General features: G+C 46.4%; 1 protein-coding gene across 1 annotated transcript; it reads left to right on the top strand.

The window, feature by feature from the left end:
• The first annotated feature begins 2,251 nt into the window (after nucleotides 1-2,251).
• On the top strand, nucleotides 2,252-17,045 carry LOC119174062 (large ribosomal subunit protein P1). Its single transcript, XM_037424847.2, has 5 exons — nucleotides 2,252-2,504; nucleotides 2,583-2,643; nucleotides 5,423-5,566; nucleotides 13,321-13,380; nucleotides 16,960-17,045. The coding sequence occupies exons 1-5, from the start codon at nucleotides 2,433-2,435 to the stop codon at nucleotides 16,971-16,973; spliced, it is 351 nt and encodes a 116-aa protein (XP_037280744.1). The 5' UTR covers nucleotides 2,252-2,432; the 3' UTR covers nucleotides 16,974-17,045.
• Nucleotides 17,046-23,386: the final 6,341 nt, after the last annotated feature.

Raw genomic sequence — 23,386 nt, forward strand, 5'->3', positions numbered from 1 at the left:
GATTCTGGCTTCCAGGGGTTCAAACAAATGACATTGTAGCCTAACAGGAGACAAGACTGCTTGTCGAAAAATTATCTTTGACCCCTTATGTTAACATATTTTTCATATTTTCATGCTTCCACCTTTTAAGGGTCAGTTTAGTTCACCTGCACCAATCCAAACTGGTTCACAGCTGTGCACGAGAAGTTCAGAACTTGTGCGGCCGGAGTTCAGCGGTGCGGCATCGCAAGTGAATGACAAGGTGCCAACAAGGTGGAATCCTTATTTTTGTTCGCTTAATTTAATGAGGTGCAAACATCTTGGCAAAACACGCCGCATTTATAGGGGTGGGTACAGCACCTACGTCGAATGCTACGTTGTTTGTTAAGCTATGCGAGCGGCTGCACCAAACCAGCGCCGTCAGAGCAGAAGGTACAGGAAAGTCATGAAATAGTTTTGGTGCTGTACCTCTCCTGCGCTTTTTGAAATGAATGGCAAGATTTAGAAGATGCCATTGCTGCGCCACTGAAACGAATGGCGAGGTGCAGCACTTTTGTAAAATGGATCATGTGGTGCAGGCGAATCGAACAATTCCTTAAGCACACAAGCGTCTTAGCGTTTCACCCCCATCGAAATATGGCTACAGTGGCTGGGATCAAACTGTGTTGTTGAGCTCAGCAGCGCCACACAATCTAACTAATAGTGTTACAGTTCCAACATTATTGAAGTGTAGATTCCATGCCACGGTAGGCAGGCAATGCTTGTAGCCAATCTAAAGCACCTCTCCACGATATGTGCGGTAAAACATTCACAAATACAGCATTACATGTGTGAGGTTAGAGATGACCTGTTGTAGTGGACATTCAGATGTTTCAACGTGCTTGCAGAGTGGACATTTGGGGGTAGTCATCCTGTCATTGCATGGCAGTCTGGAAAAACAAGTAACATCACTAGATATCAATGCATGACAAGTTCCAAAGTAAACAAATAAACTCAGTTAATTAGTAAACAGCAGTATTTTATACATATATGTAGTGGTACCTCATAACACGTATATCCCTCAGGACTGCTTCTTCACAAGGCATGTCATGTAGCAGGTTCCTTGCCCATTGTACACATTTGCTTCCATGTCAGGTGGGCCAGGAGGCTGTGGCAGAAAAAGAAGTATTTCTCATTTATGTGACGCTTCCTTTGTCACACTATAGCAAAACCAGACCCATAATTATGCGATGTTTCTCAAACGCGACTGCAGCAAACTTAACTAGTAGGTTTTTTGCACTAATATATGGGCTAGCTAAGAAGAGAAGCGAGGCAACAGTGATTTATTTGCTTTCATCTATCGCAACGGCCTAGTTGGTGTTACCTGGTGATAGAATTTCAGAATTAACTATTGAGTCAGCGACTCGTTCCCACGTGAAGCTATGCCCGCCGCAAGTAACGCACGTTTTTCCGGTTACAGACTGAGACGTTCAGCAATTTCAAATTTTAATACTGCAATGCGCTGCCACCGTGTGACGCCTACGCAGTCATTGGCAAAAAAAAAAAAAAACTACATATGTTGAAATGAACCAACTAGCCCCGCAAGCAACCGTCCTTAAAAAAACTGAAGTGGTTTCTACTCACCGGCCCGGGCTTGCAACGGGTGTTCATCCGATGAAAGCTTCAACGGTCGCTTCGTTCCCCGAAAGTCACTCGAATTCCCTCCGCGAAAGCATTTGAACGAGTCAAAATAAACAGAATGAGAAAGAATGTGTCGGTCGGCAGAAGCTCGAAATATTTACAGCGAAACGAAACAGTCCAAGACACATCCGAACGTACCGCGAGCCATTACCTGCCGTCGCAACCGTTGGCCGCCGCAAACTTTGAAATGAGGATAATGACGTCGATAGGCTGCTACTGACATCGAGTCAGCTGGAGCGAAAACTATTACAAAAAGTTAATAACGCAACACATGTTTATGAAAAAACTACTTTATAGAAGAACAAAATGTATTTTATGTGTAGCGGTATGCAAAAATGTAGTACTTAATCATTTTAAAATAAAATTTGGCCCGGCGAAGGCGCCTCTACAAGAAAGTGCAATAGCGCGAGTGGCGAGAGGGTTAGTAAATCCACTCTGGGTGTTTGAAGCAGAAACGCGCCGCGGTTGTTTTTTTTTTCCCCCTACAGGTGAGCACTTGAACTTGAGAGTTTCCGGAGCCTGGTATTACGGCTAGATGGCGGTAGCCGTCGCCCAGTCTTAGGTGTTCTGTGATACAGCCAAATTAATCTATCCATCTATTGACGGCTGAGTCGGTTTCCGCCAGCGGGAACAACCGTGGAGCAACTTCCTTTTCACTTTGTACGCCATCGCGGCAAGAGTGCATCGTTCTCCTGCGGGAGCTAAGGCTAATCCAGCGGCGTGCACTGAAACTATTTGCCATCAGCACCAACCAACAAGCCCATCAAGTCACCATGCCTTCCAACGACGAGCTCGCTTGCGTTTACGGCGCCCTGATTCTTCAAGACGATGAGATTGCCGTCACCGTAAGTAGGGCGCTCGCTTGCTGGTCGCGTTGTTTCTGTTGTGACGGTTATGAAAAAAAATCCACCTTTTTCGTATAGGCCGAGAAGATCAGCACCATCCTGAAGGCTGCTGGCGTTGAGGTCGAGCCTTACTGGCCTGGTGAGTCTTCCATTGCATGTGTCGTTTTGGTGACGGCACCGATGCTGACGCGTGGAGCACGTGCGGTTGTGCGTTCCGGGCGTTGACGAGAAAAGGTGGTGTCATCATGGCGATAGTAATAGACGCGAGAAAAACAGCTTTGCGCCGCGATAATGCGATCAGAGCGGGAAAACAAGACGTGAGTGTTTGTCCTGTGTATCACCTGACTAATGCAGGACCGAAGGCCTTTGGCAATGGTCTCCAATGTGCGTGAGCTGGTTCCTTGTTCACGCTTACACCGCCTGCCTAACCCTCCACCGTGTTTTGCTACGTTCCCCTTCTCCAGGTGTTCGTCCTGTCAGCCTGACAGCATCGGTCTAACTACGCGTTCGGGTGCACTACGAATACCAGGTGCAAATGTTCATCTGAGAAGTGCAAAAATTAGGGTATCCATGGCACGTCGCCAGATCACTCGTTAATGGTGTTTATTACAACTTGCCGTTAATGGTGTTTATTAACACATAACCGACCGTAGCTTTGAAGTCCTGTGGTAGACTGGACCAGCTAAAATGAGTTCAGTGTAATTTTTTTCTGAAAGGGAACACGTAAGCGCGTGACGTGCGCTCTGCCGCGGCTGCCTACAGCACCATCAACCGACAGATTAAAAAAGCGTGACCGATTTTCGCGTCATTTGTTCGCAAACGAAACAAGCCGTGACCTTTCGACTAGCACTGCTAAATTGTGCTGGTGCCCAGGTCTCGCAACGGGTGATGCTGCCAAAAGCAGACGCTTTTCTTTATTTATCGGCTGATGGTGCTCTAGGCCGCCGCCGCAGAGCGCTGGCCATGCCCTCGCGCGTTCCCTTTCATGAAAATTGATACTTTACATGTGTGTGCTCGTTATGACAAATGAATTTGCCTCGATTTTGTGCACATAAAAGTGCTGCTGTTGAGTTAATTACCTACTCTTCGACTGGCTTCTGCTCTCGCTAAGGAGGGAAGGTGTTTGAGGTTCGGAATAGGTGTAGCGCGAAGAAAGAGGCCAAGTCCGGTGAAGAGACTCGGCACTTTGGCGTCTGCCTGGGTTCAAGCCTGAACCTCTGCTCTCCGTTTCACATTCAAACACCCTCTTTGAACCCTTGATCACGCAAAAGCTGTCCAAACAAGTCGTTCTATGTGGGGGCTCATAAAACCACCACCAATCGCATGAACACTTGTATGATGGACACAACTTTGGAGACGAGCATGTTACTGTATGCAACACCTGAAGGGATAGGTTCTCAGCGGCTCGCACACTTTCTGTGTATCGGCTGATGTCCGCCGGTAGCCGTTCCCAGGATTGAGCTCCGTCAGCTCGCGCACTCGTCTCTTGTAGAAACCGCCACAAATGTATGAGCACACCGTTTGGCCCTGTGCACTGATAAGGTGTGCATGCGACAGCAAGGTGCCGCGCCATCTCCAGACGACTCTGTAATGACTTATCGCAGGGGGACAAGCTCGCCCGCATACCGCAACTATGTCTCAGTCGGCTCAGTGGTCACGTTCGTGCGGCATTCCCATACGGCACACGTGCATGCCAAACAAACTTTATCCCCGACAACCGTGCTAGACCTGGTTCTTGCAAGATGCGCTTCCGGATAAGCTTTAACCTTTTTGTCCCACGGGGGGCGACCTTGGCGGCTCTGCGCGTGACCAGTGTGAACGACGTAGCCTCCTTTGTTCCCATGCGTTGGTCTTCCGCATCCCCCTTAGCAAAACTGATTGGTGTCATTAGTTGGTGGGTCGGGAACTCGCTCCGCGCTTTGCAGTACTGCATAACTGTATATGACTGTATAGTCAACTGTATACGACACTCCACTCTGCATGCCTTTTATTAAGTTGTCGTTTGAAGGTCTATCTCCTATTCGTGATTATACTAAGGTGGTGCAGATGCGTAGGTAAGCTCGTTGTGATGGCTTTCAACATCCAGAATTGTACGTTTCTGACCTTGCGATCTCATGGCCATGTGAATGGCTTAGCACATTCTAACAACACTATATATTGTCTCCTGACATACGCCACACCAGAGTGCTTGCATCTTCTGAGCCTGCTGGTGCCAGAAGGAGACTACAGCAGCTGGTGGCCAGGAAGCAGGCTGGCCTTGTTTTCGTGGTCTGTCTGTGCCGTCAATGCCACCAACACAGCTCTAGGCGCTGCACCATATTTACTTGAATCTTCGATGCAAGGGGTTACTTCATGCTCGTGCGATAGAACCAATTCATAAATGTATCGCAAAACTAGCATAACAGAAACAGGCACCTGCTCCAGAAGTCTTAATTCAGAGTGTGCTTTTGCTGGAGAGAATCGGGCATTCTGCTTGGCAAAACATAACTTTCGACCAAGGCGCTTTTGCTGCCTTTGTGCGAGGCGAATAGTGGTTTTAGGTTTCAGTCGTGACAGGCAGGGTAGTCTGAAAGCAAAACTGTGTTTCAAAATAATTGCCCGGCAATACAGTCTAATTTGCCATCAGCAAGTAAAATGGATGTGGCCAACCAAGCACAGGGTAGTTAAATAACATTTTTCAGGCACTTTTCGAGAAGTAGTTTTCTTGCAGGAGTCAACAGTGATTGCAATAGTGCTCAGTTGTCTGCTGAAGTCTATTATTGTAATTATTCTTGAGTTCTGTTTTCTGCATCATGTTAAAAAAACGCCAAGGAATCGCATGCGAAAGGAAAAATACCTGTGAAGTCTCTCCCATTGTTGGATGGGGTGCTGGAATTGTTGATGTTTTTTGAGCGAGCTGAGATGCCCAATGTGTGCAGGCCTCTTTGCCAAAGCGCTGGAAGGCCTGGACTTGAAAAGCCTCATCTCGAACGTTGGCTCAGGTGTGGGCTCTGGGCCAGCAGCGGGCGCAGCACCGGCAGCTGCAGCTGCAGCAGCTGCGCCGGCAGCAGGAGGCAAGGCGGGTGAGTGGTGGAAGAATACGTTGTCCAGAGACTCAACTTAGTTGAAATGAAATTCAAGAGTTAATGTCACTGAAATTTGAAAAATTCACTTCGAAATTTGGTATGTCACTTGCAGAGATTTCACCGCAAAACTAAAAGAGAAACAAAGGCAACACCTTAACCTTGACATTTGCCCTTAGATAAGCCCGTGATGTTGATATTGACTATAATGTTCTCAGACTGCTATTTATCAATCTATACCAATTCATCCTATCACATTGGTGTCCCTTTAAGAGGGAATGATGTCATACTAGCATTGAGCCCAATGTTGAATGTTAATGACAGTTTTATTGTGCAGTATAGCTAACATGATACCCTGAAATTACTCTGTTCCTTATAGGGGAACTTCGCCGTTTTTTTTTGGTATTCACCGATTTCAATAAAACTTTGAACATGTGCTTGCATTGGTGCCGTGGTGATATGTGTCAAATCACAGAGGACTCCTCTTAAACGGAACTCAAAGGGGCAAGAAAATTTGTTCCATGTATGAGAAGTTTCATTTAAGCAAGGCCCACAAAAAGAATGAAATGCGACTTTATTTCGAATGCACCAACATTGGCTGACCGAACAAAAACATTTTAAAGTATACAATCCTTATATAGTTGATTAGAAAAAAAAATGTTGCTAATATTGCTTACAGATATCTGTTTACAGCCACACTTTCTCCAGAAACTATTTTAAAGCAAGACCATGCCTTTAAAATGCCTCAGACGGCCATCGCTCACCCTCAAGTGCTCGATCTCTATGCGAGTAGCAATCTCTTTGGCCTTCTCTTCGAAAATGGGGCCACTGATTGGGAAGTTCGCACTCCACGCAGGCTTGAATCAGAAAAAACGTCTTCGATTTCTTTGTACGCTGCAGTTCTCATCAGCAATCTGTCCGTGGTGAAGTTCCCAAGCTCTGCAGCTGCTTCAATTTTTACTTTGTTCTTGAGTATCTTCAACAGTGTGTACTTGGCAATATTGAACTTCACAATTTCTGTTATCGATAGGTCGTTGCGGTCAAGTTCTTAAATCATTTTGGCTTTCTTTGCGAGCAAAAGTGCAATGTGCTGCCGTTTTTTTTGTTTGTTTCCATCTCAAGTTCTCGTCGAAATGGAAACGAGGTGGATCGTTTACTGCTCAATGTGCGCAGACGTGCAATTGCTGGATTGACTTGGCTAAACTAGCTTCGGCATTTGTATCATGGTTGCTAGACTGTCGTGGCCACTTTCTTCGTTCTTGGATTTTGCCCGTTCTAGTTTCATTTAACTTAAGGGGGGACGCGGCACTTCGGGACCAAAAATCAGCCAAAAAATCGAGTTTTCGCGGACCTTCTTTTCGCGTTCCCGACATCATTGCGCACCTATTTACAAAATTTATTAGCCGAATACCATCAACTTTTATCGTTATTCAACTTTAAAAAACTGAAAACGGGCGTCCTGCCCTTTAAATTGAGGGCGAATAGCGCAGGTTTCGGCTCTACGATACGCGGGAACTACGCGCTCGATCGGCGCCATTTTGGTCTTGTTTGAAAGAACGCGTTTTCAGCCGTTTTTTTTATTCAGTAAGCAACATTGAGCGTTTCCCCGGCTCGAAAAACGGGGCCTCAAAGACGAAGAGCCGCGCTCACTGCCATTGGCTAAACGGCGCACGTGACTGAAATGGCGCTTTCCGGTTGGCTGGAAGCTCGCGGCTTGCGCCTGCATACGCGACCCGACGCCATTTTGAAAGGGTTACCGCTGTGACTCCTCGAAATCGGCAGAGCACTCTGAAGCTTCTGATCGTATCGCCATGCCTGGAAACGCAAAAAAGTATCGGACCGTGCACGCATTTGGTCGCAGGAAACGCAAAGGTCGTGGGAGAAAGTCTACGAAGTCATCAGAGCCCTTGGTTGACTCCGACGAACGATGTGTCGACGCTCCGCGGCCGTTCAGCGATGGTGCGACCGAGCGCGTTGCCTCCGATGACGATGACGGTGAAGCGAACGCCGGACGACTACGAATCGACGCCAAGGTGGTGACAAACGCCGAAGTTGAAGAAAATCATGCCCGGGAGAAAGCGACGCTCGACCGGCTTTCATCGGCGCCAGCAACTGCACGGAAAATTGACTTTTTCACCGCGAGTTGTAGCGAGGCAACCGCACAGGACTCGGACCACGCTGCTCCTTATCTGCTTATGCATCTAGATATCCTAAACGCGATAATGGGTGCCTTGTGTTGCAAAGCCTGCCACGGACCGGCTACGATCGTCAGAGGGGATCGGGACTACGGACTTGCCGTGAAAGTGCTAGTGCAGTGTGAAAGGTGCGGCGAGATCGCGAATGAATGGACTTCGCCTCGCGCGAACGGCACGAAAACGTGCAATCCGTTTGAAGTAAATCTTCTCGCTTCGAGGGTGATGGTGGCTACCGGCAACGGCCAAACGAAAATGAACGATATTTTCGCAACAATGGGCATCTCACACCGCGGTATGCACCACAAGACGTTTCAGCGGCATTTGAAGAACACGCTGGCACCCGCTGCAACACGAGCGGCTGAGTCCGCTATGAGCGAATGTGCGGAAAAGGTTAGAACAATTTATGATGACTTGTGCTTCGGCCACCGGGGCAATATTGCCGTTAGCTACGACGGCACGTGGAAGACCCGAGGCCATTCTTCCCACATCGGCGTGGGCACAGTTATCGAATTATTTAGTGGCTACGTGTTGGACTACGTCGTTCTTTCCAACTTTTGCCTAGGCTGCGAGGTGGGCCCAAAGCCTAGTAGTGAGGGCTATCAAGAATGGAAGGCTAACCACAAATGCCAAAAAAATACGAACAGCAAAGCGGGGCAAATGGAAGTGGAGGCGGCTCTAATTCTATTTCAGAGGTCGCTTAAACGCCATGGCCTGCGCTACACAACTATGCTGTCCGATGGAGACTCTAGGACATTTTGCGCCATACAAGACGCCAAGGTGTATGGTTACATTGACGTGCAGAAGGAAGACTGTATTAATCATGTACAGAAACGGATGGGCACCGCATTGAGAAACCTGGTGCAGAAACAAAAGTGCGATGGGAAAAGAGGCCTTGGTGGGAAAGGCAGGCTCACAGGTGAGCTGATCACCAGGCTGAGCACATATTATGGCCGGGCTCTGAAATCGCATGAAGGTGACGTGGGCGAGATGCAAAAGGCTGTGATGGCCACATACCGCCACGTCACCTCCACTGATGAATGCTCGGACCACAGTCTGTGCCCAGCTGGTGAAACTTCATGGTGTCGGCACAATGCCGCAAAAGCAAAGGGTGAGCCCGACCCCAGGCATGCCTACAATCTACCGAAAGACGTGGCAGAGGCATTACTACCGGTTTATACCCGGCTTTCGGAAAGAGCCCTGCTTCAGAGGTGCGAACGCGGCAAAACGCAGAACTCCAACGAGAGCCTACATTCGGTAATCTGGAGTTTGGCCCCCAAGGAGCACCATGCGTCCCTGTTCGCTGTTGAAGCAGCTGTTGCAGAAGCAGTGCTGCACTTCAACACGGGCAATTTGAATTCTGCAACGGCAATCTTAGGTGAAATGGACATGAATGCGACAAGTACTGGTGCCAGGAGAGCGAGAGAAAAAGACCACCGTCGCAGCATTGTCTCCAACAAGAAAAGAACAGCCTCATTGGAACTCCGGAAGCTAGTGAAGAGGAGGCATGAGCACAGAATGCATTCAGACTATGCTTCTGGTGCGTTTTGAAGTTGTCTTGTTGCATCTTCTGCAATAAAAATGTGTGCCCACGTTTTTTCTCGATTTCTCAAAACGACAATTTTCATGTGCTTCCCATTATGCCGGAGCAATATCTCTTGTTCTATCTGGGTTATCATTACGATTTCTTTTTTGTTTCGAAGATAAATGCAGGAGATGTGTCGTAAAGTAAGTTTTATTGTAATAATTTTTGGAGAAAATTCTCGAAATTGATCTTTTGTTTCAAGTGTAGATGGGGAAATTTTTCATGTCATATTCAACATCCCACAACTTTGCTTCGAAATAGCCCAGAACAATGATTTATACTTTATTGCACACTGTGAACATACCGAATTGGTTCTATAGGTTGCACATCAATATCCAAGTTACAGTTAATTAGCTAATTAGGCCTTAATTGAAAAAGCCGCAGTTCATTATATCTTCAAAACTAATTGTCACAGCAAAAAAAGAATTAGATTTTTGAAATCAGCAGTAAAATCTACATAGGCTCTCCAAATTTGACTGAGGTACTCGCAAAAATAAGAGTTTTTGGAAGGTGTAGCATCCCCCCTTAAGTAAGTGAAAAAAAAATTTTTTTGATTACCCAAAACTTTTAATCATTAAATATATAGGAGACCAACCAAATGTGCCTAAGTAGCATTGTTTAAGCGGCTTTTTCGTTTAAGCGAGTTTCGTTTGATGGGAGTCCACTGTATACAACCCTAAGTCATTCAGTTTTTTGGAAAACAAATTTCAAAATTAGTAGCTGATTCTGGAATCACTACTAAATGCGGGCCACCCTGTGTATACGACGTCGGGGCCTACTCTTTATAAAAAAAACCCCCAGCTCATTCTTTCTAGCATATGGATGTAGCGCACGCTTCCTTCTATGAGGTGACAAGGCTAGCACAGTTCAGTTTTGTCAGCTCCATACAGCTTGTTAGTAGTCGTTGATGTTGGGTCTTACAGTAGAATCTCAATGATACGTATTTGAAGGGAGCACCTAAATTATTTGGATCAGCCCGAATCAGTATGAACGAAACACGACTTAAAGCTGACAACAATGATGAACAAGAAACTTCATTGGCAACTACACCTTGCTGAAAAAAAGTATGTGATGTTCTTTTGAACTTTCCTGCCGTCACTGTCTCTTGAGTGTCGCAGTTTTCTCGCTCATGTTGCTGGCACAGGGCGTTCACAGTTAACATCAGAGTGAGCAAAAGCGGCCAAATTCATTGGAAATTCACTCGCTTCCACGCTTAAGCAGCCGGAAAACTGCGCCTCAAAGTCGACTCGAAAAAAAAACAAGTCCTGGAGAATTCGCATTGGAAAATTCAAGCGAAAATGCCTGCTCAACCGGAAAACCACATCACCGCCCGCTGAAAACCGTCGGTAGTTTTAAGGATTTCTATATTGGCAGGTATTCCGATGTGCGTGTTCTTGCTGCTGGCCATGCGTATTCTGAGCACACCATTGTCTCCTGACATACGCCACACCAGAGTGCTTGCATCTTCTGAGCCTCCTGGTGCCAGAAGGAGACTACAGCAGCTGATGGCCAGGAAGCAGGCTGGCCCGATTCTTGTGGTCTGTCTGTGCCGTCAATGCCACCAACATCATGGCTACACCACATTTGCTTGAATCTTGATCGTAATGCAAGGGGCGATTTATTTTGTATGATAGTGTTGAAGCATAATAGCAAAACATTGAATAGCAAAAATTTCAGAGACGTTGATTGTGAGCAAAACATCATCTGCGTGACCATAGAATTGAGAAACATTCAAATAAAAAACAATGAAAAATTGAGGGTCTAGGGGAGAATCGAACCTGAGTTGTTAGCGTGGCAAGCAGGTGTTCTAGCACAGCGCCATGCGTCTGCTCTGATCTACAGTGAAAATAGCATCCTTTATGTAGAAATTCAGTTAGAGTTACTTTCCTGTTTTACAAACACACATCCTGTATACATGCTTCACAAAGCAATATGTAATACTGCAGTACTAATGCTTAGTACCAGCTTAAATTGCCATGAGGGGTCAGAACATGGTTGTTATAATGGCTTCATGGTGTACAGCTGGCCATCCGCCACAAAAGGCATTCATGTTACTGCGTCTATCCTCCTAATTAAGGCCACATAGGTGCACAGGAAGTTCAAAAAATGATTTCACGTGAATCATTGCTTATTGTTTAAAGCATGCTACCCAATACACAGAAGGCAGCCTTGTTCCAAGACAAACCATTTTCAATTTACCGATTAAATTGTAGTAAATCACAATTTAGGCATAAGATCTAGTAAGATCATACAATGAAAAGTATGTATAAGCAGAGGTGCAACAGCTGTGGCAAAGCCATGAAATTGGCTTAAATCGGGCCACGCCTACTCAAAATGCTTGACCAGCCTTAAAAATTCTCACGTGCATTTATTTTAGTGAAAATGGAGGCCACCTTGCCCACTTGCACTTTGCATTATCAATCAAACCAAGTGACAGACCCTAACCTTGAAACACCAAGTTATATAATTTAGGACACCCCCGAATGGGGATCGACCAAATAAAGCATAAAATGAATCAACGCCACGCGCCCATCATTCCGCGGATCATAGCGGATACCAATCGGCGAGCCGACAAAACATCAAGCCCTTGTCCTGAAAATTTGGGGTTGCCGCAGTCACCAATGATTCGTGGGAAATGTGAATTTCCTAGTCAGCAAGTGTGGGTATGGCATGTTAAGATCGTATGGCACGTTTTCCGTTCGCGAACAGGGTCGACGTTTTGCAAAGGCCGTCATTGCCAGCCTCCACATTTGTTGCCACAGCAATGACACATAGGTTATTTTTCTGGTATGATGTTGCCTTGTCCCGGCGATAGATATCCATCGCCAGGCCAATGGGCACGCACCGTCATTTTATCTGGTCAGACATACCTTGCAAGCCAGCTGAGAAATGTGGCCCTAAGAACAGGGTCGACGTTTTGCAAAGGCCGTCATTGCCAGCCTCCACATTTGTTGCCACAGCAATGACACATAGGTTATTTTTCTGGTATGATGTTGCCTTGTCCCGGCGATAGATATCCATTGCCAGGCCAATGGGCACGCACCGTCATTTTATCTGGTCAGACATACCTTGCAAGCCAGCTGAGAAATGTGGCCCTAAATCTAATCCCACCGTCAAGGAACAAATGCGCCAGGCCTGCACGGAATGCTCTGCAGTCACAGCGAAAGCATGAAGAGCGACCTTTGAGAGCCCTTTCTATAACACTCTGGGCAAGCACTCTTGCTGGGTACCCACTAAGCCATTTATAATCATAATATTTTGGATACTTGAAAAGTTCTGCAGGGACCCTTTAATAAACTAGTGCGAAGGATAAACCTAAAGTAAAGAAATGCTGCAAGCCATTAGGACAAGTGCAGTCAGGCCACAAAAGCAGACACAAATACAGCAAGTGCGAACACTACCTGGAAAAGACCACCACATCATCGCACATAGTAGCCAATGGAACCCATGCATTCCTATGCTCGTCAAGGGAACACTCACGTAGTCCAATCGCACCTTTTGCACCTGGGATGTGGGGAAAGTAACGCCCTCATTGGCCCCCCTGATAAACTTGCTTCAGCCACTCTACCTCTGCTTCCACTCGACGTGGTGGAAAGAAAACGGCAAGAATTCGAGAGCAAAACAAAAGCTTGATGAGTTCGCTTGGATGAACACTTTGGATAGTGCACAGTGGAACTTGGGCTTGCTTTCAGCTTGTGCCTTGCTGAAGGTGCCCTCCCTACTTTTACAGACTTGTTTGGAATTTGGTGCTGGCAAATTATTTATATATCATTTGAAGAAATGTCAATTAATAGCACATAATGACCCTAATGTCCAGCCTTCTAATTTGGTAATTCTTCAATATTCAGGGGCTGCGTTCCCTTCCTTAGAATGAGTGAACTTGTAGATGCTACCAAAAGGAAAAGAAAAAGCTCCTGATGGTACCATTGCAGTTCTTGAAAAGGAACCTGAATGCATTGTTATTGCTGTTTGTGCAGAGGCCAAAAAGGAAGAGAAGAAGGAGGAGTCTGAAGAGGAGGATGATGACATGGGATTTGGTGAGTAAATTTTTGGCCTGGTTTAATAACACCAACGGGTAATTAGTGATGTCCCACAGTCATTATGAACATTGTTGCCAGTGAAAGTAATTTAGCCCGGTGAAAAAAGCTGTGTTGCACCTGTGCCTTCAAGCACGACAAGGCGGGGGGGGGGGGGGATCAGCTGTATGTTGACCAAGAAACGTTTACATGGACCATAAACGTGAAATATCAGCTTTTTGGTTGGCTGAAGCTACTCTGTGTGGATAAAACTTGGCTAGGTAACGATCCCACATGCGCGCGATCGAGGTGTATGTAGAAGGGCATGAACTTCCAGGAGAATAGATTTTCTATTCTAAGAAGACATCCTGTCTCACTCTACTTTCCTGATCGTCAACCTGGGGTAAAGAAAGTTCATATTTTGCATTCATGAATATTCAGTCGGCATTTGATCACGGTACTGTTAAACCTGGATATAACGAAATTGTGCACATCCGCTCATGCGCCCGCAGCAAAAAAGAATGGCAGCAATGTCAGCTAATAAAATTTTATAGCTGTTTTTTTTTTGTAGCGACTGCATAGGTTATGTAGGTACTAACATGAAATGCACACTGGCCTAGGGAGCCTTCATGTGTGTGCGTCTTCATTTTCTAGGGTGGTGTCAACCTTTGACCCACTACTTGCCTCTGCCTGCTGCAACCACAATGTCGCGATTCTCTGTTTCCATGGCAACCTGCGCTATGCAATTGTATAGTCCACAAAATGAAAAAAAAAAAAAAATAATTCCTCATTAGCTGCATGTTGTCTATGCAGCCCACGCTGTCACTGTCAGGCCAATCACTGCACCGTGCACACGTACCGTATTTACTCATGTAATCCTCGCACACGCACAATTCTCGTACCCCCCCATCGCCCAACAAAAATATTTCTTTTTTTCCTCGAGTAATTATCGCACCCCCGAAAACTGCTGCAATAATGTCTGCTTTTTCTAGCCAATGATGATGATAGTGCACGTCATCTGGCGCCATCTCTTAAGCATCAAGCGTACTATTGCACAAAGATTCAATCCAACTCAAGCCAAGCTGAAGTGGCCAGTGCGCGTTGCGGCGTGTTTTGTATGTTGCATCGGTAACCTTGTCAAGTTATGAGGCGATACTGAAGCTGTACGGCTGCTTTCAAGTTGCAAGTGATAGATAATGCACTAAAGAACGACAACAGGGCCGCCGGTAGGCCCTTCAGAGTCTACGAGTTTTGTGTTCGCTACTGGTGAGGGCTGCTTAAAGCCACCAAGACACGTTGGGCCTGCCGTGTGCCTAAAACTTGGATTGATGGTAAACTTTATTTCTGAAGAAGGAAACTGCCGACAATTCTGTTAAATAGCCATCAGCCCAATACTGACGTCCCACGCTTACCTTTCGAGGGCTCCTATTGAGTGACGAACGCTACCGCTAGCCCGCAAGCTTTGCGTATGGTATTCTAATTCTCGACTATTTGCTTCCACTTTTTGTGTCTCAATTGAATCTTGTCTTGTGTTGCACCTCTGCTTTTATTGTTGAGGTAAGTTTTAATTAGTACTGCTTAAAGCTTGCTGTTAGTTGCTGGTGTGAGAATCCCGATTTGCGGCCACTTCGTTTTCTTTTTCGCTCTGTACGTTTTGGTAGGACGTTTTCCCCGCGTAATTTTTGCACCCCCTAACTTTTCATCGGTTTTCCGGTAAAAAAAGTGCGAGGATTATGCGAGTAAATACGGTAGTTGCCGTGTCATTGCTCATTCCCGCCACGCTCCAGGCCAAGCATAGACCAGCAGCAGAGTAGCTTGATTAACGTGAAGATAACTTCCTGCAAACTAAGTGCAGGAAACTAACTGCTTACAGTACAGAACTGGTTACAGTGCAATCTTTTTCGACTCTCGTTCACCTTCCTATAGAGCCCCTTGTGCATACCCCTTATCGTTCAGACCCCAAGATGAAAGATCAGTTATAATGTGGTTGTAGGAACCCTTGACAAATGTAGTAGAGAGTTCGCGTAGGAGGAGACTGCAAGTGAACGAGCAAAGGGTGGAGGGAAGAAGAAAAAAAGAGGAAGAAAAAACACCTCAGCACGCTGATGCGGCTACAGTGTAAATTCGCTAGTGTGGCACCGGCCGCGCGCGGCTCGACATGACCTGTGCGGTCCCGTCCTTATCAACTGTGCTTAACCGTTTCTTGTTGGGAAAACGAGTCATTGTTTTTTAGCTTGCTACAGATATTGCATTTTCTACCTCTCTGCAAATTTAAAACCTTTTACTGTTTTATGATGCAAGATTTTGTCTTTGCTGCCAGTGTGCGATCTTATGTAAGCTTAATGGGTTTTCGTCATTGATCTCCCGGCCACGAACGCGAACTTTGTATCACGCACACTGTTCTTGGTTGAGTGTGATATTTTCGACGCCAGATCTTTTTGTCTGGGGACAAATTTTCCGTGACATGCTTAAAACTGCAGGCTAGGCCTAATCGGCGTTGGTTGCGTCTCTGTAGCGGTCGCATGCTATATCTTTATTGACAGTGATGCAAGTGCGGCAGGCCGCGAACGTGAACGGCGGCTCGTGTACGACGCATGTGCAGTGGCAACAAGGGCTCGGGGTGCGTTATTCTAAAACTAATAAGAATGACACACTTACTGTTTAACCAGTTCATGAGTCCTAAAGAAATTAAGAACCTATTCACTATCACTCCTGTATGCTACTAGTGTGTAGCATTGTCTGCTATGATCTCATTTGTGCAACAAGAACTGGCATATATTGGGCATGTAGCTCATTCAGCAGTTGCTTTTTTTTTTTTTCAGCTAGACTTGCAGGTCATTGTGGTGAAATAAATAAACAGGATTGCTCTTATGTCATACTGGTCATCTACTTCCATTTGGCAACAAATATGTGGAACTATAGTTACTTCTAAAATGTGGTGTGACTAACCAGTTTGATTTGATTTCTGGTACAAATATTGCTATTTAATTATATAGCTCATTTCAGAGCATATTTTAGTAACCAGATGCCTTTTTATAATTGTTTGTTTCTTCAAATTTATATTGTTGTCTGCAATATATTTTATACCAAATAATATTTACGCCATGCTTGGTCGATGGTATGAATTCCAATTGGTGCATGGCAAATTTTGTATCTGCTCATGAAACGCCAATAACTGCTCCAAAGTAACATTCTTTTGCCCTCCGAAAGCATTTATGGCTCCCCCAAAATGGTACTTCTCCTACTCCGAGGTATGCTTCAAAAAGTAAAAAGTCACTTTCATCACTGCATCAATAAAAACGAGGGTGGCACGTGTAGCGCTTGAATGATTGTTCGCGATTTGATTGCAATGTTTGTGAATTAGGTGCGCGCTCATGACATTGAACAGTTATATTCTTTCAACGCATGAAATTCCATACGTGTTTGATATAGTTTCTGTGTTATGTGCCTAGTTGAGGCGGTTTGAGAAGTAGTCGGGGAATTTTGGCGATTGTGCTTTCTTTTGTTAGTCATTTTACCTCAGTAAGCAGATTAAACGACTCAATCTTGTCGCAACTTCGTTGGGGGCTGGCTGGCTATTCTGTTTGTTTATTTGCGCAGGTCTCTTTGACTGAAGAGGCAAGTCCTGTGGAGCCGTTCATACCTGTGAATAAAGCTTGTGTTTTACCATCAGTGCTGGTGACTGGCTTGGGCGTTTTCACTGTCTAGTTTACCCACAAACAGCCGATGCAACTGGCCGAAGTGTGGATCGCTCCATGGGTCGTCTGCTAGCCACGCCGTGCTTCTATGTGTGCATACGTCATGCACATTCTCAAAGTGTGGTTTGTGCGGTCGTGTAAGCGCGAGTGTAACTGTTTCTAGGTATGCCTGAAGCAATGTACAAAAGCATTTGGTCTTGCTCGGCTTCTAATGCATCCGTAATAAGATCGGCCAATGCAACTTTCCAGAGTGCTGTTTATTGTCGTCGTACCCTCCATTCACCAGAATAATTTCAGAGCGGGTGCCGCTTTGTTTCAAGCACAGCGCAAAATGCTCTTGGCATCCTCTTGAACTATTAAATAATGTGTGAATTCAGTGTTTTATAGCGCCTGTTGTGAAAAAAAAAAAAAAAACACGCTCTAGACCATGCACTTGCGCTCTGTTGGTAGGTGTACTACTACGACACTGCAGTTTGTCGATCATACGAGAAGCCTTAGTTGTATTTATCTAGCTGTGGTACCACTACATAGAAATATCACTATTACACGAACTGTGACACATTGGTATTTAAACTGCACTTCAAACTGAATTACTGTGCTTAGATTTAAGAATGCTTTAAAGAGCCCAGACGTTGAAAATTAATTCCGACGGCATGCCTTGAATATAATGTCATATGATTTCACTGAAAATTGTTTTTTTACATTGTCTTCAGTGTTTGTGTTTTGTCTGAAAAAAAAAAAGTTTCATTAACGAGGCATTTGTAGCACCGTCATGCACGTTGTCCATCGATGTTAGCTTCTTTTATATCGGATTTTTACTGGTGCAAGAACGTGTGCGTGCATCTAAACGCAGTGTCGCACAAAGTGCCATCATCCATCAAGCTTTCCTGACTATACTTATCGACTGTCTGACATTTCGTGGTGAACAGAATGAAAAAAAAAAAAAAAATTGACACATCCCACGTGCAGTGGTAATAGATTATATGCGAAGCACAAATGAGGAAGGTTAATATGTTGCTTTCAAATCGGCGCAACGTTACGAGGAGAACGTAAATCTTGCCGTACATGACTTCGATGTCATGATTACCATCCTTGGACGTGTCTTTACCTTTGTTGTCAATTCATGTCGAGTGAAATCGAATTCGGCATATTTTGAGCTAGCGAAACAGCCGTGAGCACGCTTTTAGCGTAGGATGTCATGTTTTACATGGCATGCGTATCGTGATTGTCATTACTGGACATGTCAGTTGCCTTCATCGTCATCCACGTCACGCGACACCAACTTAGGTATATGTGGAGCTAGCGAAATCGCTGCTAGCGCAACATGAGCATGGTATGTTGACTTGTTCTTACATTACACGCATGTGATGATTATCATGTTTGGACCAGTCATATACGTACCTTTGTCACCCATTGACCTCCGGTAACGCCAAATTTGTTATATGTGAAGCTAGCGAAACAACTGCTCGCACATCATGAGTGTGGCATGTAGTCATGTTCTTGCATGACACGCATCGCCCCGCCACTGGTCTCGTAGCTAAGGTACCCTGCTGATAATCCGCATATCGCGGGATCGAACCTGGCTGCAGCAGCTGAATTTTCGGTGGGGGCGAAATTGATGTAGGCCCGTTTCCTCATTTGGGTGCACGTTGAAGAACCCCAGGTGGTGGAAGTTTCCGGAGTCCTCCACTAGGGCGTCTATCATATTCACATGGTGGTTTTTAGACGTTAAACCTCACGCATCTCATGATTATCATGTTATCACCAGTAACACCAGTAATATACCTTCATCTCTTCACGTCCAGTAATACCAAATTAGGTGTACGGGAAGGTACGGAAACGAGCGCGAGCTCTCCATGAGCGTGGCGTGATAGTGTCGACCTACATGACATGCATGTAATGAATTCCATGTTAAGGTCTATCACTTATGTTCGCCATGCAGTCATGTTATACCACGCGAGTTATGCAATGTCATGTGAATGAAACCACCACAAGAGGAACAAGATCATGGAATGTAAATCATGACATACGTCATAGTTTTCATGTTATGACTAGTCGGTTATACTCGTCAAACTGTCATGCCATGCCGATTTTGGTATTGATGCCATTATCGGAACGGCCAGGCGAGCTAAAAGTCGTAGGCGGCTAGTTAGATACGCCCAAAGGCGCCGAAGTTCGCTAAGAAATGCTTCGCATTTAAAAAAAAAAGCGTGTATGAGGTGCCAACGGTGGTACTAAGATAATCGCAGATACGCGGGCTTGCTTAACACCACCTAGGCTATTGACAATAGTCTAGGTGGTGTTTGCTTACTGCGATATTTCTCTTTATTTTGTAGTATGCAGATGACAAAGAAGCTAGTAAGTAGTTCAGTCATGCTACAGCAGTGCCTAGAGCGGGTGGAACAGAAGCTAACCGTGTATAAACCATTCGGCGAAGGCGTGATTTAGTGCGAAAGCGTGAAGAGAGGCGGCCAGGGCGAGCATCCCCATCAAAGACAGAACGCGCTGTACTCGCGGAAAATGTTAACATTGCATAGGCATCGTGCACCGATTCAGTAGAGAAGAGCGTAAATATTAACAGCAAACTGTACTCGACGCATTTTATACGCTGAAACTCTGTTCAGACCACACGCAACGAAGCGCCGCTGCGTGTATTTGTAAATGCGCCGCCGACAGCCTATTTACACGATGGATGGATGGATGGATGGATGTATGTGGCTGTACCCTTTAGATCGGGCGGCGGCTAACGGCACCTAGCCGTGATACTTAGTGAACTAACCACTAGATTTATCTTTTTTTTCCCTTTAAATAGTGAAGTTGAGGACTGGTACTTTGCAGAGAAGGGTTTAATTTTAACTCGTGCATTGACTTTAGCCACCAATCAGATAACCTTCTTCTAGTTAATTCTACCCGCTTAATGTCTATTTTGCCCTCCATGTCCCTAAGCCCCAGTGCTTTGAAGAACTCTGCGCCATCATCCTGAACTATAGGGTGAAGCCCTTTACAGAACATTATCAAGTGTTGGGCAGTTTCCTCCTCTCCACATGCACTGCATACCGTGTATACCCCTTCGTATTTGGCCCGATATGTCTTGGTTCGCAATACATAGTGTTCATGTGATGTCACTTCCGTCGTTGTCGCCATCTCCCGCCAGGCCCGGGTACCTCGCTGGGTACCTACAGCAGTGTGCGTGCTGCAGCGCGGTTTGTTGAGGGCTCGTTATCTGTTGCTGTGCGCGATGTTTGAAGAGAAGCCGTGCGGTTTTTTGTTGTCACGCTTCAACGAACTTATCGGGTATGGAAGGTCTCTTTGTTCACTCGATACAAGACCGGGAAATCAAAACGTGTGACACGTATACAAGCCACCGCGTACACCGGCCGCCCACCACGGTCTACGAGGGCCCATTATCTCACTTTCACTACAAATCGCTTGCTCTAAGAACAAGTGAAAGGTCTAAGTCTCTGATTGATTGATTTGTGGGGTTTAACGTCCCAAAACCACCATATGATTATGAGAGACGCCGTAGTGGAGGGCTCCGGAAATTTTGACCACCTGGGGTTCTTTAACGTGCACCCAAATCTGAGCACACGGGCCTCGACATTTCCGCCTCCATCGGAAATGCAGCCGCCGCAGCCGGGATTCGAACCCGCGACCTGCGGGTCAGCAGCCGAGTACCTTAGTTACTAGACCACCGCGGCGGGGCAAGGTCTAAGTCTCTCGCACCGCCATTTAAAAAGTGGATGAGCGAAGCGCACAGCTCTCATCCAAAATGAGTCATCGTGCAGAGCTAGGCAAGTTTACAGGAGATATATTATTAATACCGATTTTAATATGTAAATACGGCCCACACCACCAAAGTAGCAATGCGGCTCCCCAAGTGTTTTAAACAGTGATTATGTTGAGCTCATTTGATTGGAATTCATGGAAACAGCCAAGGAATATATTGTTACGCACAAGGCGGACCAGGACGTATACGGCTGAAGGGGTCGTTTATTTTGGTCGCGAAGAGAAGCGCCGGAGCGGCCAACAAGTTGACGATCGCAGTGTAGTCGTCTTCCTTCTTTCTCCAGCTTGGGGCAGCCAGCATGTACAGCCATCTTCGTTTTCTTCCCAGGCATGCGCAACATTCCTCCCCTCGCAGACGAAGCCCGCCGGGTGAGGTAATTGATTGAACTTGGTGTGTACAACTTCATGGACTGCTTGGGTTTTAGCGGCTCTTCTACCACTTCTCGTGAGGCGAGCTATTGTGTACGTGACTTCAGTGATTTTGTTGAGAACAACAAACGGTCCGTCATATGTGACCAAGAACTTTTGGCATAACCCACGTCTTCGTACCGGTGTCCAGAGCCACACTAATTAAGTCGCCTGGATGGTAAGTTACAGGCCGGTGGCGGACGTCATAGCGTGCCTTCGATTTTTCCTGTGATGCCAAAGTGCGTAGACGAGCAATACGACGCGCCTCTTCTGCAAGGCAAAGGATTTCAGCGACTGAGAGGTTCTCGTGCGCCGAGAATGGCAAAACTGCGTCGAGTGTGTGCCATGGCGGTCGTGCGTACATCACGAAAAAGGGGCTATAGCCTGTTGTCTCGTGCTTAGCGGTGTTGAACGCTTACGTTATAAATGTTAGCACGTCATCCCAGTTCTTGTGGTTGGATGCCACATACATAGAGATCATGTTTAAAATTGTGCGGTTGGTGCGCTCCGTGAGCCTATTTGTTTGCGGATGGTATGGCGACGAGTGACGAAGGCGGGACTCACTCAATCGAAGCAGCTCTTCTACTATATCTGCCGTAAATTGTCGTCCACGATCACTGATGATAACGTGAGGTGGGCCATGTCGGAGGATAACGTGCTGCAGCAGGAACACAGAAACGTCGCTGGCAGTTGCGGTTGGTATGGCCGCCGTCTCGCAGTAACGCGTGAGGTAATCGACGCATACAATTATCCAGCGATTGCCCTTAGCCGACTTTGCAAAAGGGCCCACGAGGTCAATGCCCACTTGTTGGAAAGGTGTGCTTGGAGGTGGCAAGGGCTGTAGAAAACCAGCCGGAGCAGTAGATGGGCGCTTGTGGCGTTGACACTGCGTGCAGCTGGCCACATACACCTTGACGGATGTCGCATTCCCGGCCAATAAAAGCGTTCCTTAGCACGGTAAAGCGTCCGCGCAGAACCTAAATGTCCGGACGTACGATCGTCGTGCTAAGCACTTTAAATCGCTGTCCGAAGGCTTTCCGGCACTACCAGGAGGAAACGTGCGCCAGTGCTGGAAAAGTTCTTCTTATACAGGACTCTGTCGCGTACACAGAAATGGAATGCCGTAGGAGCTGTGCAAAGCGATGATAGCCTGCTGTCTTTTCGCTGTTCATCTTTGAAAGTACCGAGGTCGGGAAGCTTTGGTGACACAGAAGCTACGAGGTGGTCGAGGTCATTGGCGTCACACTCTGTAGAGCTCAGTGGCATGTGCGAAGGGCAATCTGCGTCAGCGTGTCGTCGACCACTTTTGTACGAGACTATAAAGTTATACTCTTGGAGCCGAAGTGCCCAGCGCGCTATGCGGCCGCAAGGGTGCCGAAGGTTGACGAGCCAACACAATGAGTGGTAGTTGGTGATGACTGTAAAAGGGCGTCCATATAGGTAAGACCGAAACCGCTGAATCGCAAATACTACCGCGGGGCATTCTTGTTCTGTGACAGTGTAATTATGCTCGGGCCTACTCAAGGAGCGACTTGCGTATGCGATCACGTGCTCGCGGTTACCATAACGTTGAACTAGGACGGTACCAATTCCTATGCCGCTGGCATCGTGTGCAGTTCTGTTGGAGCTCATGGATTGAAGTGTTGTAGAACAGGCCGCGACGTCAGGAGGAACTTCAGTTGACGAAGAGAGGAGTTGCACTCCGGAGTCCACTCGAAGGGAGTATTCTTCCGTAGCAAACATGTCAGCGGGTACGCGACATCGGCAAATTTAGGTATAAAGCGGCGAAAATAGGAGCAAAACCCAAGAAAACTGCGGAGCTCCTTAACAGAGCGCGGCGCACTGAACGTTTCAGCGGCGGCTGTCTTCTGGGGATCTGGACGGATGCCATCCTGATCGACTAGGTGTCCGAGAACAAGAGTTTGTCGGTCTCCGAAGTGGCATTTCTTTGAGTTAAGAACAAGGCCAGCGTTTCTTATGCAAGTCAGTACAGTATCCAGACGTGAATCGTGTTCGCTGAAAGTGCGGCCAAAGATGACGACGTCATCGAGATAGCACATGCAAATGCTCCACTTCAAGCCACGAAGAACAGTGTTCCTAAATAGCTCGAACGTCGCGGGTGCATTGCAGTCCAA

Source organism: Rhipicephalus microplus, chromosome 5, assembly GCF_043290135.1.
Source record: "Rhipicephalus microplus isolate Deutch F79 chromosome 5, USDA_Rmic, whole genome shotgun sequence".
NCBI lineage: Eukaryota > Metazoa > Arthropoda > Arachnida > Ixodida > Ixodidae > Rhipicephalus > Rhipicephalus microplus.

Excerpts from the sequence above, each read along its gene's own strand:
- LOC119174062 (XM_037424847.2), top strand. The coding sequence starts at position 2,433 with ATGCCTTCCAACGACGAGCTCGCTTGCGTTTACGGCGCCCTGATTCTT. Across the intron at positions 2,644-5,422 it reads GGTCGAGCCTTACTGGCCTG|GCCTCTTTGCCAAAGCGCTG; the intron begins GTGAGTCTTCCA and ends CAATGTGTGCAG. Across the intron at positions 5,567-13,320 it reads GGCAGCAGGAGGCAAGGCGG|AGGCCAAAAAGGAAGAGAAG; the intron begins GTGAGTGGTGGA and ends CTGTTTGTGCAG.